Raw genomic sequence first — 13,084 nt, 5'->3', positions numbered from 1 at the left:
AGGGCGTCACCTGAAACCCGCGGGTGCTTCTGGACTGGGAAAAAGACTTAAGTTAGTATAAGTGAGTGTAGTGGATTGTTTTGTCTGTTCACTTGGGTTTAGAGTTTCATGTCCGTGGTGTGTGCATCATATATCATAGTCATTCTTTTTTACTTTTATTACTTTATTGATCCCTGTGGGGATGGGGACCACTGTACCACCTGTACCATTATGTACTGCATGTTGCATGCAAGGGACTGCTGAAATTAGTTACGCAAACACTTCCCCATTCCATCATGTCACTGGCTCTCAAGATGTTTGGACGGCACGGTGACGGCACGGTGGTTAGTGCTGCTGCCTCACAGCAAGAAGGTCCTGGGTTCGAACCCCAGGGGTTGTCCAACCTTGGGGGTCATCCCAGGTCGTCCTCTGTGTGGAGTTTGCATGTTCTCCCCGTGTCTGCGGTGGGTTTTGTCTGGGTACTCCGGTTTCCCCCACCATCAAAAAGACATGCATGTTAGGGTTAATAATCCTGTCTGTGCCCCTGACCAAGGCATGGCAAGACGGACTGGAGCTGGTCCGCGGGTGCTGCACGGTGGCTGGCCACTGCTCCTAGCTACGCAGTTAGGATGGGTTAAATACAGAGCGTAATTTCCCCACGGGGATCAATAAAGTATCTCAAAATTTTTTTTTTTTTAATTTCCACATTTACTCATTTGTTTGTTGTGTAATTAGAAAATTAGCATTGTGTTCACCTTGTTATGTCTCTGACTTGTTATGCATGGCGGTTTGCGAGGGGATATGTGTGGGGAGATAGCTAGGTCGGCAGAGGAAACCTTGTTGGTAGCATCTGAGTTATTAACTACAGCAGAGCACGTATGCCAGTTGTCATCACGCTGTACTTGTTTGTACTTTCCTATGTGTTGTGAATTGTGTATACACACCATGTTACCTTTTCTTTTAATTCTCATTCAGTAAATGCCTGCATGGTTTTGGCTTCATGGACAATGACCTTTTCCTCCTCTTTTTAAACTCTGGCTGCTGTACCAACCATCCTGTCACTTGTCGTCTGAACACCTTGCAAGTCCGTCTTAATTTTTATTTTGTCGTTTAGTGCATTTATAAGTGATTGCAGGCTGAACAACAAACCTTAGCAGCTTTTCTTAAACGAGATAGGAAGGAGGGCTGAGAAAAAGGGTTCCTGAATAATTCAGTCCCGGTTGGACCAGCGGAGGCACATGTGGCTCCAGAGGACTCAACCACTGCACCGTCCTACTTACATTTCACTCTTGTTTTCATTCCAAAGTTTACATGATTGACTAGATCTAACTCTGATAAGGAATATCAAAAATCCTCGCGCTCGTCGTAGAATTTGAAAGCCACTGTCACGTTTTATGAAACCCATGATGTCAGACTAAAGGATGCTGCTGTGGCTTATTTCTCCAGACCAACTTGGGAGATACATGGATTTCACTACAGAGCAGCCATATTCAATTCTTCATTTTTGTTTGGATCTTTGTGAGATGTGTTTTCAAAAAACCCGTCTTTAACTCTCTCTCTCTCTCTCTCTCTCTCTCTCTCCAGGGAACCAAGGTTTTACAGATGTTCATGTGGATCTTAAACCCTCGACAAGTCTTTGACCTATCGCAGGGCGGGCTGCGGGAGGCGTAAGTATGACTCGCAGTGAAACTGTGTAACTTTGACATTATTTTGTCACTTTGGGGGGGTTTTTTGTGATAGGAAGAAGAAATGTTTGTGCGCCTGCTTTTTCAGTTAAATGAGTTGAAAATTGACACGCGGCGTTGTCAGTGTTTGTAGCTCTGGGTTTGGGGGAACTTCCTTGTAAGGAAGAGTGTGTTGACTCCACACACCACTCATCAGCAACGTGTAACCCTGCAGGGACCTTCTCTACCACCTTCCACTTTTCTACATCCTGTTGTCTTTGTGTGCGGTGTGGCTGGAGATGCCTGGGAAGAACCGGTGTTGTGTGGAGCATGTTATTAAGCATTGTATGATCATAACACCCTCTATTATTTTCTCTAATCTCAAAGACACTGTTTTCTATGTGTTTCCAGGTTGGAGTTGTACAGAAAAGTGCCAAATCTGCGGATCCTTGCCTGCGGGGGAGACGGCACAGTGAGACTCACCACACTCTGTTCTGTTGTCTATCCGTTGTATTCTGCTTTCTTCTTTTCTGTTCTATTTCTGTTCTGTTGTAGACAATGTGAAATATACAGGCGTTGATAGCCCTGAGTGAATCTCTCCATTGACTTGAGAGAATTTACATTTGTCTAGCACTGCTGTGGAGAACGTAGAAAGTCAGCTTCTGCAAACAGATCTTTCATCTCTATCTCCCTCGCTCTGTTTCTCTGTCTGTACCCCCGTCAATCTTTTTCCCTGTTGGGTTGTCATTCCATCTGTTTCTCTCTCCATCTGTGTCCCTTTCTCTCTCTCCCCCTAGGTGGGCTGGGTCTTGTCCGCTCTCGATGAGCTCCAGATGAACCCCCAGCCTCCCGTGGCTGTCCTTCCTCTGGGAACAGGAAATGACCTCGCCAGGACGCTCAATTGGGGCGGGGTAAGTTCTCCCGGCCTTGACATCTACCAAGGAACAGGGCGGAGCGGGGCATCCCATTGTTTCCCTGCTGTATTTGCTCAGCATGAGCAGACCACCACAGCCTGACCCCAAATTAAAAGGCCTTCATTTGACTGGATGACAGACTTTGAGACTAAGTCATACATTCCTTGCTCGCTGCAGTTTAGCTTGCTCATATTGCCATCTTTGAAGTTTGAGTCTCATCCTTCTAAAGCTTCAGAGTTTTGCATATGTGAGTTTTCTCACATTTTCCCTGCGTGACCCAAGTCAAATATTATTTTCTATGATTTTTTTTTTTTAGTCCGTTTAGCTTCCAGATGGGTGAGGTCATCAGGGGAGAACGGTTCACACAATCACACAGGCGCATTGGAAGGGCAATTTCATGTGTCGGAAAACCAACCTGATGCTAATCTAAAATGTCCCATTTAAGCAAACCCCATCTGTCTGGTTGAAGCAGCCGAAGGCAAATTGTTGTGTTGCCAGAGCTTCGCTGAATAACCGACTTGTGACATATAGCTCGCAGTCCTTTTTTTACCGGAGTACATGTACAGACATGTGCTTTTGCAATGCATGAACAAACAGTATTGAAATTGTTCACACACACGCACACACCACGCACACACACGCACACACACACACACACACACACACACACACACACAGAGTGTTGCATAACTATGCTGCAGAGGCTTTTGCAATTCTTTTTAACCACCCGCAGTCTATCTACAAGCGGACTCTTCTTAGACCATGCTGAACTGAACTGGGTGGTGTGAGGGCTCTGTAGAGCAGCGTGATAAACGTTGCCGTCTCCGAGGGGTCTCCACATGACAGAAATACCAGCATATTTTCATTTAGTCTGGTTCCCCATGCGAGAAGGAGAAGGTCCTCTCAAAATGACTGGCGTAGAAAAAGGAGATCGCTGGGAATTCATATCTCTAGAGTTTTCTGTAATGTGTGTGTGTGTGTGTGTGTGTGTGTGTGTGTGTGTGTGTGTGATGTAGTGTATTTTCATCAATGCAGTTTAGGACTGGGTATTGTTCTGATCAGTTGGAGTCAGCTGTGCCCTTTCTTTGTCCTCCCTTTCTACAGATATGCTTTCACTTTGCCCTCTTCATTCCCCTTTTGTTATTTGCTCGAGCACCGATCCAAGCTGCCCCAAAATGGGTGTCTTCGACATGTGTGTATATGTGTGGATTTGAGTGTTTGTGTGTGTCCATTGTGAGAGAGAGAAAGAGAGCCTTGCTGGTTGTGTGCCACACGGGAGGCCCTGCTGATGAGTGCTACTATCATCAGATTGTTATCTTCTACACACACTGCGCTGTGTGTGTGTGTGTGTGTGTGTGTGTGTGTGTGTGTGTGTGTGTGTGTGTGTGTGTGTGTGTGTGTGTGTGTGTGTGTCACTCAATACAATCTTTGGCACAGCAATTCATTGACTACTAAGTCCAGAGGGACTTGGTAGGAGGAAAAAGACAGACGACAGAGAGCAAGAGAGAGAGAGGGGAGAGCATGTGGGGATAGAAACCAGGCGAAAATTTGAGGAGAGACGGATGAAGACCTCCTCACCTCACCTAGGTCGTCCGTCAGGACGCCCCTATAGGGCTTCGGTTGCGCAGGTTGTTTAAAGAATGGGGCGCTACTCCACATGCAGTTCTGTGGTTCTCCGCTAACTGGAGGTTTTGTGCCTCTCCGTTGTCGAGATGCATTGATCATCTGCAAAGTCATGATGTCCCCTGGTCCATGACATCAGTCTTATCGATGAATGCACCGAGGACTACTGCTACCCATAGGAGTAGCAGGATTTCTTATGGAGGTTTACTCCTCTAGAGATGCCGTGTTCTGCTCTGTTGTCCCCTGACAATGTTAACAGGATTACCGCGAGGAGGGTGTGGCTCTTCACCACGTGCGGATGGTTATTCATCATGGAGAGGCTGTATTTTGGGCTTCACGTGATGCTAGGGTGCATGGAGACCAGTCTAGGACGCTTTGAAAGGCCATCTAGGAAAGGTACTACTCCTATACTTAACGCTTTAAGGATGAAGAAAGAAAGACGAAGAAAATGAAAGCGACCGCAGACAGATCTGGTTTTATTTCGGTGGGACAGGGGAGAGTGGCAGCAAAGAGGGGGCACCAGCAACATGAGCAAGGGTCGGTTATTCTGCAGTGTTGTTCTGCAGTGCATGTGCATGGTTGTGGGTCGATGATGGGACTCGTTGCTGGTCTTACCACTAATTAGCAATGAGCCCAAACATGGGACACCCCTATCGAGTCCCCCGCAATAAAGACCACGGCATAGTATGACAGTGTGTGTGTGTGTGTGTGTGTGTGTGTGTGTGTGTGTGTGTGTGTGTGTGTGTGTGTGTGTGTGTGTTATTTAAGAGACTGACGGGCTCTCAGCTTTGGTTTGCCTTTAAAGTGGTTATTGTGGTGTCAGTGAAGCAGCCTCAATAGCCACTTACTGAAAGCTTTTCATCCTTTTCTCTCTCTCTCTCTCCGTTGTTGGTATCTATATGTATCTGTGCTGCTGGCAGTGAAGATGACCTTGTCGGCAAGAATGACAATAGAGGGGGAGAAAGGATTAAGAGGAAGCCAGAGAGAGATAAGAAAGGTAGCGAAAGAGTGACTGAGAGCAAGAGAGAGATGGAGATTGAAAAGAGAGCAAGAGAGAGAGAGAGAGATGACCTTGGTGGCTAGCGAGGGAGGTCAAGAGAATGTCACGAGAAAGGACGAGAGATAGAGGGAGTTGTGACCATGTTGGCAAGAAAGACAGCGTGATAGAGCGGGGGAACAGCGGTGATCTTGCAGTAAGAGATGGAAACAGAGAGAACAGATTACTCTGTGGAGAGGATCAACTCGGCATCTCTCTCTCTGCTGCGTGACTTTTATCTCCGCCCCCCTTCGCCTCCTCATCTGGTGTTCCCCCCCTTTTATCCGAGTCCCTTCATCTCTCCTGTACATGCCTTTCCCCTCCTACCCCCCCCCCCGCTGCTCTTCTAACACTCTCCCTCCCTTTTCACCTTCCGTTACCGTGCCGTCCTTCTCAATCCACCTATAACAGACTCTTTCCCGCTGCTCTTCTCCGTCCATCTCCAGTCTCCTTCCTTCTCTGTGCGCCTCCTCTTCTTTGCGTCCTCAGCTGTGTGCCGAGGTCAGCGCGTCATCCGAAGGTCTGTCCACTTACTGCAGAGAGAGCGGTCGGTGCTAACTGCCCCGGCCGAGCGATTAGCCGAAATTTCAGTTAATTTTCGATGCTTAAAGAAAACTGACGGATGGAGATGGGTTCGGTTGTCGGTTCGGTGATCAGAAAGAAAATGAAACGCCGTGCGTACTGCAACACCTACTGCTCCTGAGTGCAGCCGTATGCCTCGCAGTGACTAGCCTCGCAGTAACTAGCCTGCTGGAAGCTGGGGTTTCAAAATGGAGCTACACGTATAACACAGCTCAGTGTCACAATAACAAAAAATGGCCATAATGCATTGCGCCCACTGGTGTTTTCCAGTTTTCACAAAGCGCTGCGCTGCTGTAGGAGGTGGCAAATGTGTAATGGATGTGGGAGAGACGAGAGAGAGAGAGAGAGGGGAAAGTGACCACAAAAAGTGATTTACAAATGGCTGTAAGTGCTGGCCAAAATTGGTGGTATTTTGAATTTCAAATGGCATTTTAACTTGAACGGTGGATAATTTGTTGACCAACTGGTCATAGTCACAATGAATAATATAACCGAAATCCAAATCAACATCTGTTTCAAAAACCCAATTGAAATTGAACCAAACTCAAAAAGCACTAGTTGCTCAGCAGCACTAACTATACACACCTACTTTAATTTGTCCCAACCGGCTTCAAACAGGGCAGCACGGTGGCGCAGTGGTTAGCGTGGTCGCCTCACAGCAAGAAGGTCCTGGGTTCGAGCCCCGGGGGTAGTCCAACCTTGGGGGTCGTCCTCTGTGTGGAGTTTGCATGTTCCCCCCGTGTCTGCGTGGGTTTCCTCCGGGGGCTCCAGTTTCCTCTCACAGTCCAGGGACCTGTAGGTCAGGTGAATCGCCGTACTAAATTGTCCCTACGTGTAAATAAATGTGTGGGGGGGTGTGGGCGTGTGTGGGCCCTGTGATGGCCTGGTGGCCTGTCCAGGGTGTCTCCCCGCCTGCCGCCCAGTGACTGCTGGGATAGGCTCCAGCATGCCGTGACCCTGAGCAGGATAAGCGGTGTGGATAATGGATGGGTGGATGGCTTCAAACAACAAAAACGGCTCCCAGTGTTCCTACTTCACTGATGACGGCAGTGAGCGGGCCTAATTTCTGTTGCTGTGATTCTGAAGTAGAGTAGGACAGAATTATTTAATTTGATATTATTATATATTTACATGCAGCAGCATAAAGAGACCACCGAGCTGTCGCTGCTGTTGGAAACACAAAGGTCCCAAAGACGAACCCGAGTTGTTCTCATTGTTTCTTTCAGAAGCCAAATTTGACATGTTTTGTTGATGACGTCGCCCTACATGGTTTGGTTTGATTTGATTTGATTTGATACGTTTTGATTGGAGGAAGATGGAGCTCATCCTCGGTGATGAAACAGAACCGGATTCTGTTTTATGGTCATTTCTCTCAAATTACAAATGGACACACACCAGTCAAGTTCAAGTTCAAGTTTGGTGTCACGCGTATTAGAATACAATGAAATTGTTGTGCTCTGGCTCTCTCTGCCTTAACACAAAGGAAACAAGGGAACCCCCCCACCCCCCAAAAAAAAGACAACACTACAGACCTACATAGACTATGTACACAGTGAATTCATACATTATACAAAAAATATAGAAAAGTACACCATGGGGCGTCCAGATAGCGTGGCGGTCTATTCCGTTGCCTACCAACATGGTAATCGCCGATTCGAATCCCTGTGTTACCCTCCAGCTTGGTCAGGCACCCTACAGACACAATTGGTCGTGTCTGCGGGTGAGAAGCCGAATGTGGGTATATGTCCTGGTTGCTGCACTAGCATCTCCTCTGGTCGATCGGGGCACCCGTATGGGCGGGGGCGAAAGGGGGAACTGGGGGGAATAGCGTGATCCAGTGAGAAGAAGCGGCTGGCGACTCCACATGTATGGGAGGAGGCATGTGGTAGTCTGCAGCCCTCCCCGGATCGGCAAAGGGGGTGGAGCAGCGACCGGCACGGCTCGGAAGAGTGGGGTAATTGGCCAAGTACCACTGAAGAGAAAAAAGGGACAAAAATCCAAAAAAAGTACATGATAACACAACCATGTGCGTGGTTGTGTTAACATATGGGTATGTCAGCGGTGCAGCGAGCAGACTGCCTGTGGAAAGAAACTGTTGCTGAGACATGCCATGTTGATTTGATGCTCCGGTTACGCTTTTTAAATGGAAGGAGTGAACTCAGACCATGAGCAGAGTGGCTGGTGTCCTTACTGATGCTTTGGGCTTTGCTTTTGCAGCAAGTGGTGTAAATATTATGAAGTTGTGGTGGTTCATAATATTTACACCAGGTATAGACGGAAGTGGGGAGACATTCGTTGCTTTTGACTTGAGATTTAATGTATTCTTCACAAACGTGAGGTAACCTAGGCTTAAGTGAGAGAGAAAAACAGGTTCTGATACCAGCCGAATTCTGTTTCAGGAAATAAGAGTACTTCTTTTTCGAGGAAGGCCAGGTTTGCGTTTTACCCATCTATTACCACAGATGATGTGAAGGATCCAAGAGAATTGTGGAGCACAATTAATTTCACCTACTTTTATAATGAAGAGCTCAGCTGCTGTGAAACTGTTTTATTGAGCACTTTATATCTTATTAGCAGGGTTGAGTAGTAACGGATTACATGTAATCACGAGTATGTATTCAGATTACAAAAAGTAACTATAATCAACCAGATTACATTGAAAAAAATTGTAATTAGATTATAGTTACATTTTCAAAGATTACTTGATTACATTTTTGATTACGTCTTTAAAATATGGCGATTTTAAAATTATGAAACTTTTTCATGATAACCAAAGAAAAGTGCGTCTGACATGGGGTTTCTTAGACAAGTACTCCTCTTGCATTACAGTAGTAAACTTCTCATAAACGCTGAATATGCAAAATGCATTTTATTTGCTTAGAACATTTTTTTTGAGAGGTTTAAGGGAAAAAAAACATTTGTAGAACTCAAATTTTTGTGGCTGCATCCATTTTTTATTAGAAAGGGTAATATTTTCAATGTTTGAGTTTGAAGTAATCCAAAAGTAATCCAAAAGTATTCAGATTAGGTTACTTTTTGTAATCAATTGATAACATTACTAATTACAAAAATTGCCATGTAATTTGTATTCAGTAACTGACTCCATTTCAAAGTAATCTGACCCAACCCTGCTTATTAGCTTGTGTGTAACCCCTTTACATCAGTGTCCACCCTGCCTTTGTGTGTTGAGCACCATGTGTCATGTAGAGGTGTGTTACTGCCTGCAAAGCCCTCGCTCACCATTGCTCCTTGCATACCGCAGGTTTCGCCTTGACTCACAAATTTGATGACTTCAGACTTGACTTGTCCAAACTGTCAAAGACGTGGAACTCAACACCAGTGACTCACGACTTCACTTTGACTCGAGCCTTTTGACTTGAGAGACTCGATACCGTCTCCAAGCCCCAAAATAAAACACAGATCCATCTTGACCAAGTCTGTAGTCAATACGAATTTTAAAATTCATGGTTTCCGGAGGAAATGCACCAACTCCCACATATGGCGGGAGGTCGGGTGGAAGTGTTTTATTCGATTTTTTATTACACCAAAACAGAAAGCACATGTTGAGGAGGGGGGGGCATCAAATGTTGGAGACAGTGTGGACTTCAGGAAGCCACATATTCTGGGAGTGCCCAATGATAAGGCCTTTCTGGGCAGAGCCTCACAGAGCATTGAAAAGCATACTTAACAACGATCTGCTCTTGCAGTTTTCCACAATATTCTTAGGAAATGCCGATTTCCAGGCAGGATGGGCGGATGAACATTTATTTGGTATTTTGACACGTGCTGGTAAAACAGCACTCACAAGGCATTGGTTACTTCCTGAACCCCCCAGCATACAGGAGTGGATAGATACAGTAAACAACATTTATGTTCTGGAAAAGATGACTTTTTCCCTCCGTCTTCAGAAAAATAAGTTTGTTAAATTCTGGACCAAGTGGGTCAAATATGTGGGGCCCTTAAGGCCAGATTTTGTGGAGATATTGAATTAATGACATTTTAATACACCCTCTCTCTCTCTCTCTACCCTCACACTCCTTTTCCCTACCACGCATTGGGAACCTTCACACTCTCCCACCACAAACTGGGAACCCTCATATCAACTCTCTCCCATAGAGTCTTATGTACACACTTTAACTCTCCCAAATTGTATAAAGTTCTTAAAGTTGGCCTATTTTTTATTTCGATAATTTGTATTTTTTTTTAACTTTCTCTTGTAAGTTTTAAAAAAAAAACCTGAACGGCAGAGGAAAATGAAACTGTTATCGTTTTGATATAAATTTTGTAATATATACTGCTGTGAAAAATAAAGAATTTAAAAAAAATCATGGTTTCCATAAATTTTGTATATTGACCATGGCATTAAATGTGATGAAGAGTACATAATGACTTTTTTAGGACTTGAAACTCAGTCAGACTTGACTTGGGACTTGAACACCAAGACTTAATTGTGACTTAGAAAACAATGCCTTGGTCTGTCCTCTGTTGTATACTGCAGTTGATAGTATGCTTTTATTTAGAAGGTGATTCTAGGCCTGCTTCCATTATATCTGAGTGTTTACATCTCTCAGAAAAGTGGGGGGAAGTACCAGTTACGGTCTCCGGGCTTGTCCTTGCTGTTGGTCCCTACAGCCTGAACTGAGATGGACAGAAAGGTCCTGTATCTGCTCTGCTCCGTTTGCATGGAGGACACTGCAGAATAAGATGAAATTGTAGGAGCTGTTCTCTCTGGGGGGGGGGGGGGGGCGGCACGGTGGTGCAGTGGTTAGCGCGGTCGCCTCACAGCAAGACGGTCCTGGATTCGAGCCCGGAGGTAGTCCAACCTTGTGGGTCGTCCTGGGTCGTCCTCTGTGTGGGGTTTGCATGCTCTCTCTGTGTCTGCGTGGGTTTCCTCTGGGTGCTCCAGTTTCCTCCCACAGTCCAGAGACATGTAGGTCAGGTGAATCGGCCATACTAAATTGTCCCTAGGTATGAATGTGTGTGTATGTGTGTGTGTGTGTGGGCCCTGTAATGGCTTGGTGGCCTGTCCAGGGTGTCTCCCCACCTGCCACCCAATGACTGCTGGGATAGGCTCCAGCATCCTGCAACCCTGAGAGCAGGATAAGCGATTTGGACAATGGATGGATTATTGATTTATTAATAAGGCAGTTTTAGATTGTAGATGATCCAAGAGGCCGAAAATCCCAACCTCTCTGTCCCCCTACAGGGTTACACAGATGAGCCTGTGTCTAAGGTGTTGTGCCATGTGGAGGACGGCTCGGTGGTCCAGCTCGACAGATGGAACCTTCTGGTTGAGAAGAGCCCTGCCCATCCTGAGGAGGGTACACAGAAGGTCAGCGGTCATTGTGGAGTTGTGGGTACAGGGGTTTACAGGTTAGGCGTCCACGAATAGCACAGGGCGTAAGCTCAGTTTCGTAATGTTTATTTCCAAAGTGTTCTTCACAAGTAGAGCCGTAATCCACAATCCCCCCCCCAATAATAAATCATTATTTTATCCATCTGGATCACACAGTCAGATGGCATTGGACTATATCACTCCGGCATGTGATGCCGATGTGATATAGTTTGATGTAGTTTGTAATACATTACACTGTATGTGTTAGCTGTGGTCCCAGCATCCATTTTTACAAGGGTGGGAACTGTTTACTGCTGAGCTGATGGCCCACCAGCCACAATGGCTGCTACACCTGGTTTGTAGTCCTGCTAAACCTTGTTTGTAGTCTAAAAAAAACAGTTGGAGAAGGTCTATTTCTCTCTGCCCCCTAGATCCAACTATATAACACTGTTCTGCTGGAATATTGATTGCCCAACAGAATCCCCAAATCATCGTCCTGTTAAAAATGAATAGAGTAACAACTTATTAAGGGAGAAAAGTAGCAGATTGCAGCTTTGATAAAGGGATATTCATGGTAGGAATATGGAACAATGGGAATAGGACGTTTTAACTTTCACCCTATGTTCTTGAACCCGGTGTTTTGGGGTATTTGTGATGGGTCGACGAACAAACAGTTGTCCTGGATGCATGTGTAAATGTGTCAGTTGTGTAACTTCTGCCTCTTTGTCCTCAGCTGCCACTGAATGTGTTCAACAACTACTTCAGCCTGGGATTCGATGCTCACGTCACCCTGGAGTTCCACGAGTCCCGAGGTCACTGAAGTCTATTTTATTCTATTGCGTTCTGTTTTATAGTTCTTCACTCAAGTCAGTTTCACTCCCCTCAGTTTGACTCTTTGTTTTGCTCTCCGAACCTTCTGGACTGAAGGTTCGGAGAGCAAAACAATATGGAACAGATTACGCTTAGAAATGGAGGAAAACGTAAAGGCCTCGTTCACTGAAATCTTAAAGTACCTTTCTAAGTTGGGGAGTCAAGTCACTGTTTAAGACAAGAGGTGCACTTTTTTACCATGGTGTAAAATGTACACTCCATAGATCACACAGTATGTTTCTACTATAATTACAAGTTCAGTGGATGGTCGGAATATTTCAGAATATTGATCTTCTCCTCATCACAACTTTCTAATAGCTTTGCTATCATTCCAGTATCCTCCTTTTACTTTGCTCTTTCTGGGGTGTTTTTGTTGAGTCCTCACATGGAGAGCTCAAGTATATTTCAATAAGCAATGTTCAAAGTTATTATAGTAATAAAAAAGCCAGTATGGTAATAAAATGGAGGAATAGAGAAACATAGCAGTGAAAAAAGGAAAATATGTACCAGCGCATTCTAAACACATACCGTATTTCCTGGACTATAAATCGCTGGGGGTTTGTTTTTTTTTTACTCGTCTGGCTGGTCCTGCGGTTTATATTCCAGTGTGACACACACATTGGCGGTGGCTGAAGTGAGTTGCCCCCTTCAGAGTGAAGCGCTTTGGCTTTCTATAAAAGCTCTATATAAATGTAATGACGGTGATGATGTTATTATTATTATTATTATTATTATTAATTTAATTTTGTCGGACGAAACACTCAATTTCAACTAAAGCCACTAGATGGCACTGTTTAATCTTGTGACCCATTTGAAAATACTGTCCACCGGCGCGTTAACTGACGATGACGATTTCCGCCAGCTACACAGGGTGACGTGCTATGTCTTTGTGTTATAAAGCTTCGTAAGTATTTAAACGGGTTTGTATATCGCTTTGGCCTTACACGTATTTGGTTTCGCCGTGTCTTATTCCGTGTTTGTTTTGTTTTATGGTTTATTGAAAATGTATTTTGTTTTGAAAAGTTCCGGTCCGGCCTTCGATTGGATCTACGTAAGGAGGGCGGGGCTTTACGGCGTCGAG

The 13,084-nt window shown here is 45.2% G+C and overlaps 1 protein-coding gene across 1 annotated transcript in view; it reads left to right on the top strand.

The window, feature by feature from the left end:
• dgki (diacylglycerol kinase, iota) overlaps nt 1-13,084 on the top strand; it is a 150,632-nt gene that overhangs the window by 87,501 nt on the left and 50,047 nt on the right. The window contains exons 11-15 of the mRNA XM_056275905.1: nt 1,564-1,646; nt 2,055-2,115; nt 2,441-2,554; nt 11,005-11,148; nt 11,867-11,945. Coding sequence (XP_056131880.1) covers nt 1,564-1,646; nt 2,055-2,115; nt 2,441-2,554; nt 11,005-11,148; nt 11,867-11,945 — 481 coding nt within the window. The remainder of the gene's footprint in view (nt 1-1,563; nt 1,647-2,054; nt 2,116-2,440; nt 2,555-11,004; nt 11,149-11,866; nt 11,946-13,084) is intronic.

The sequence above is a fragment of the Lampris incognitus genome, chromosome 3, assembly GCF_029633865.1.
Source record: "Lampris incognitus isolate fLamInc1 chromosome 3, fLamInc1.hap2, whole genome shotgun sequence".
Lineage (NCBI taxonomy): Eukaryota > Metazoa > Chordata > Actinopteri > Lampriformes > Lampridae > Lampris > Lampris incognitus.
This window is presented reverse-complemented; position numbering and strand designations above follow the sequence as displayed.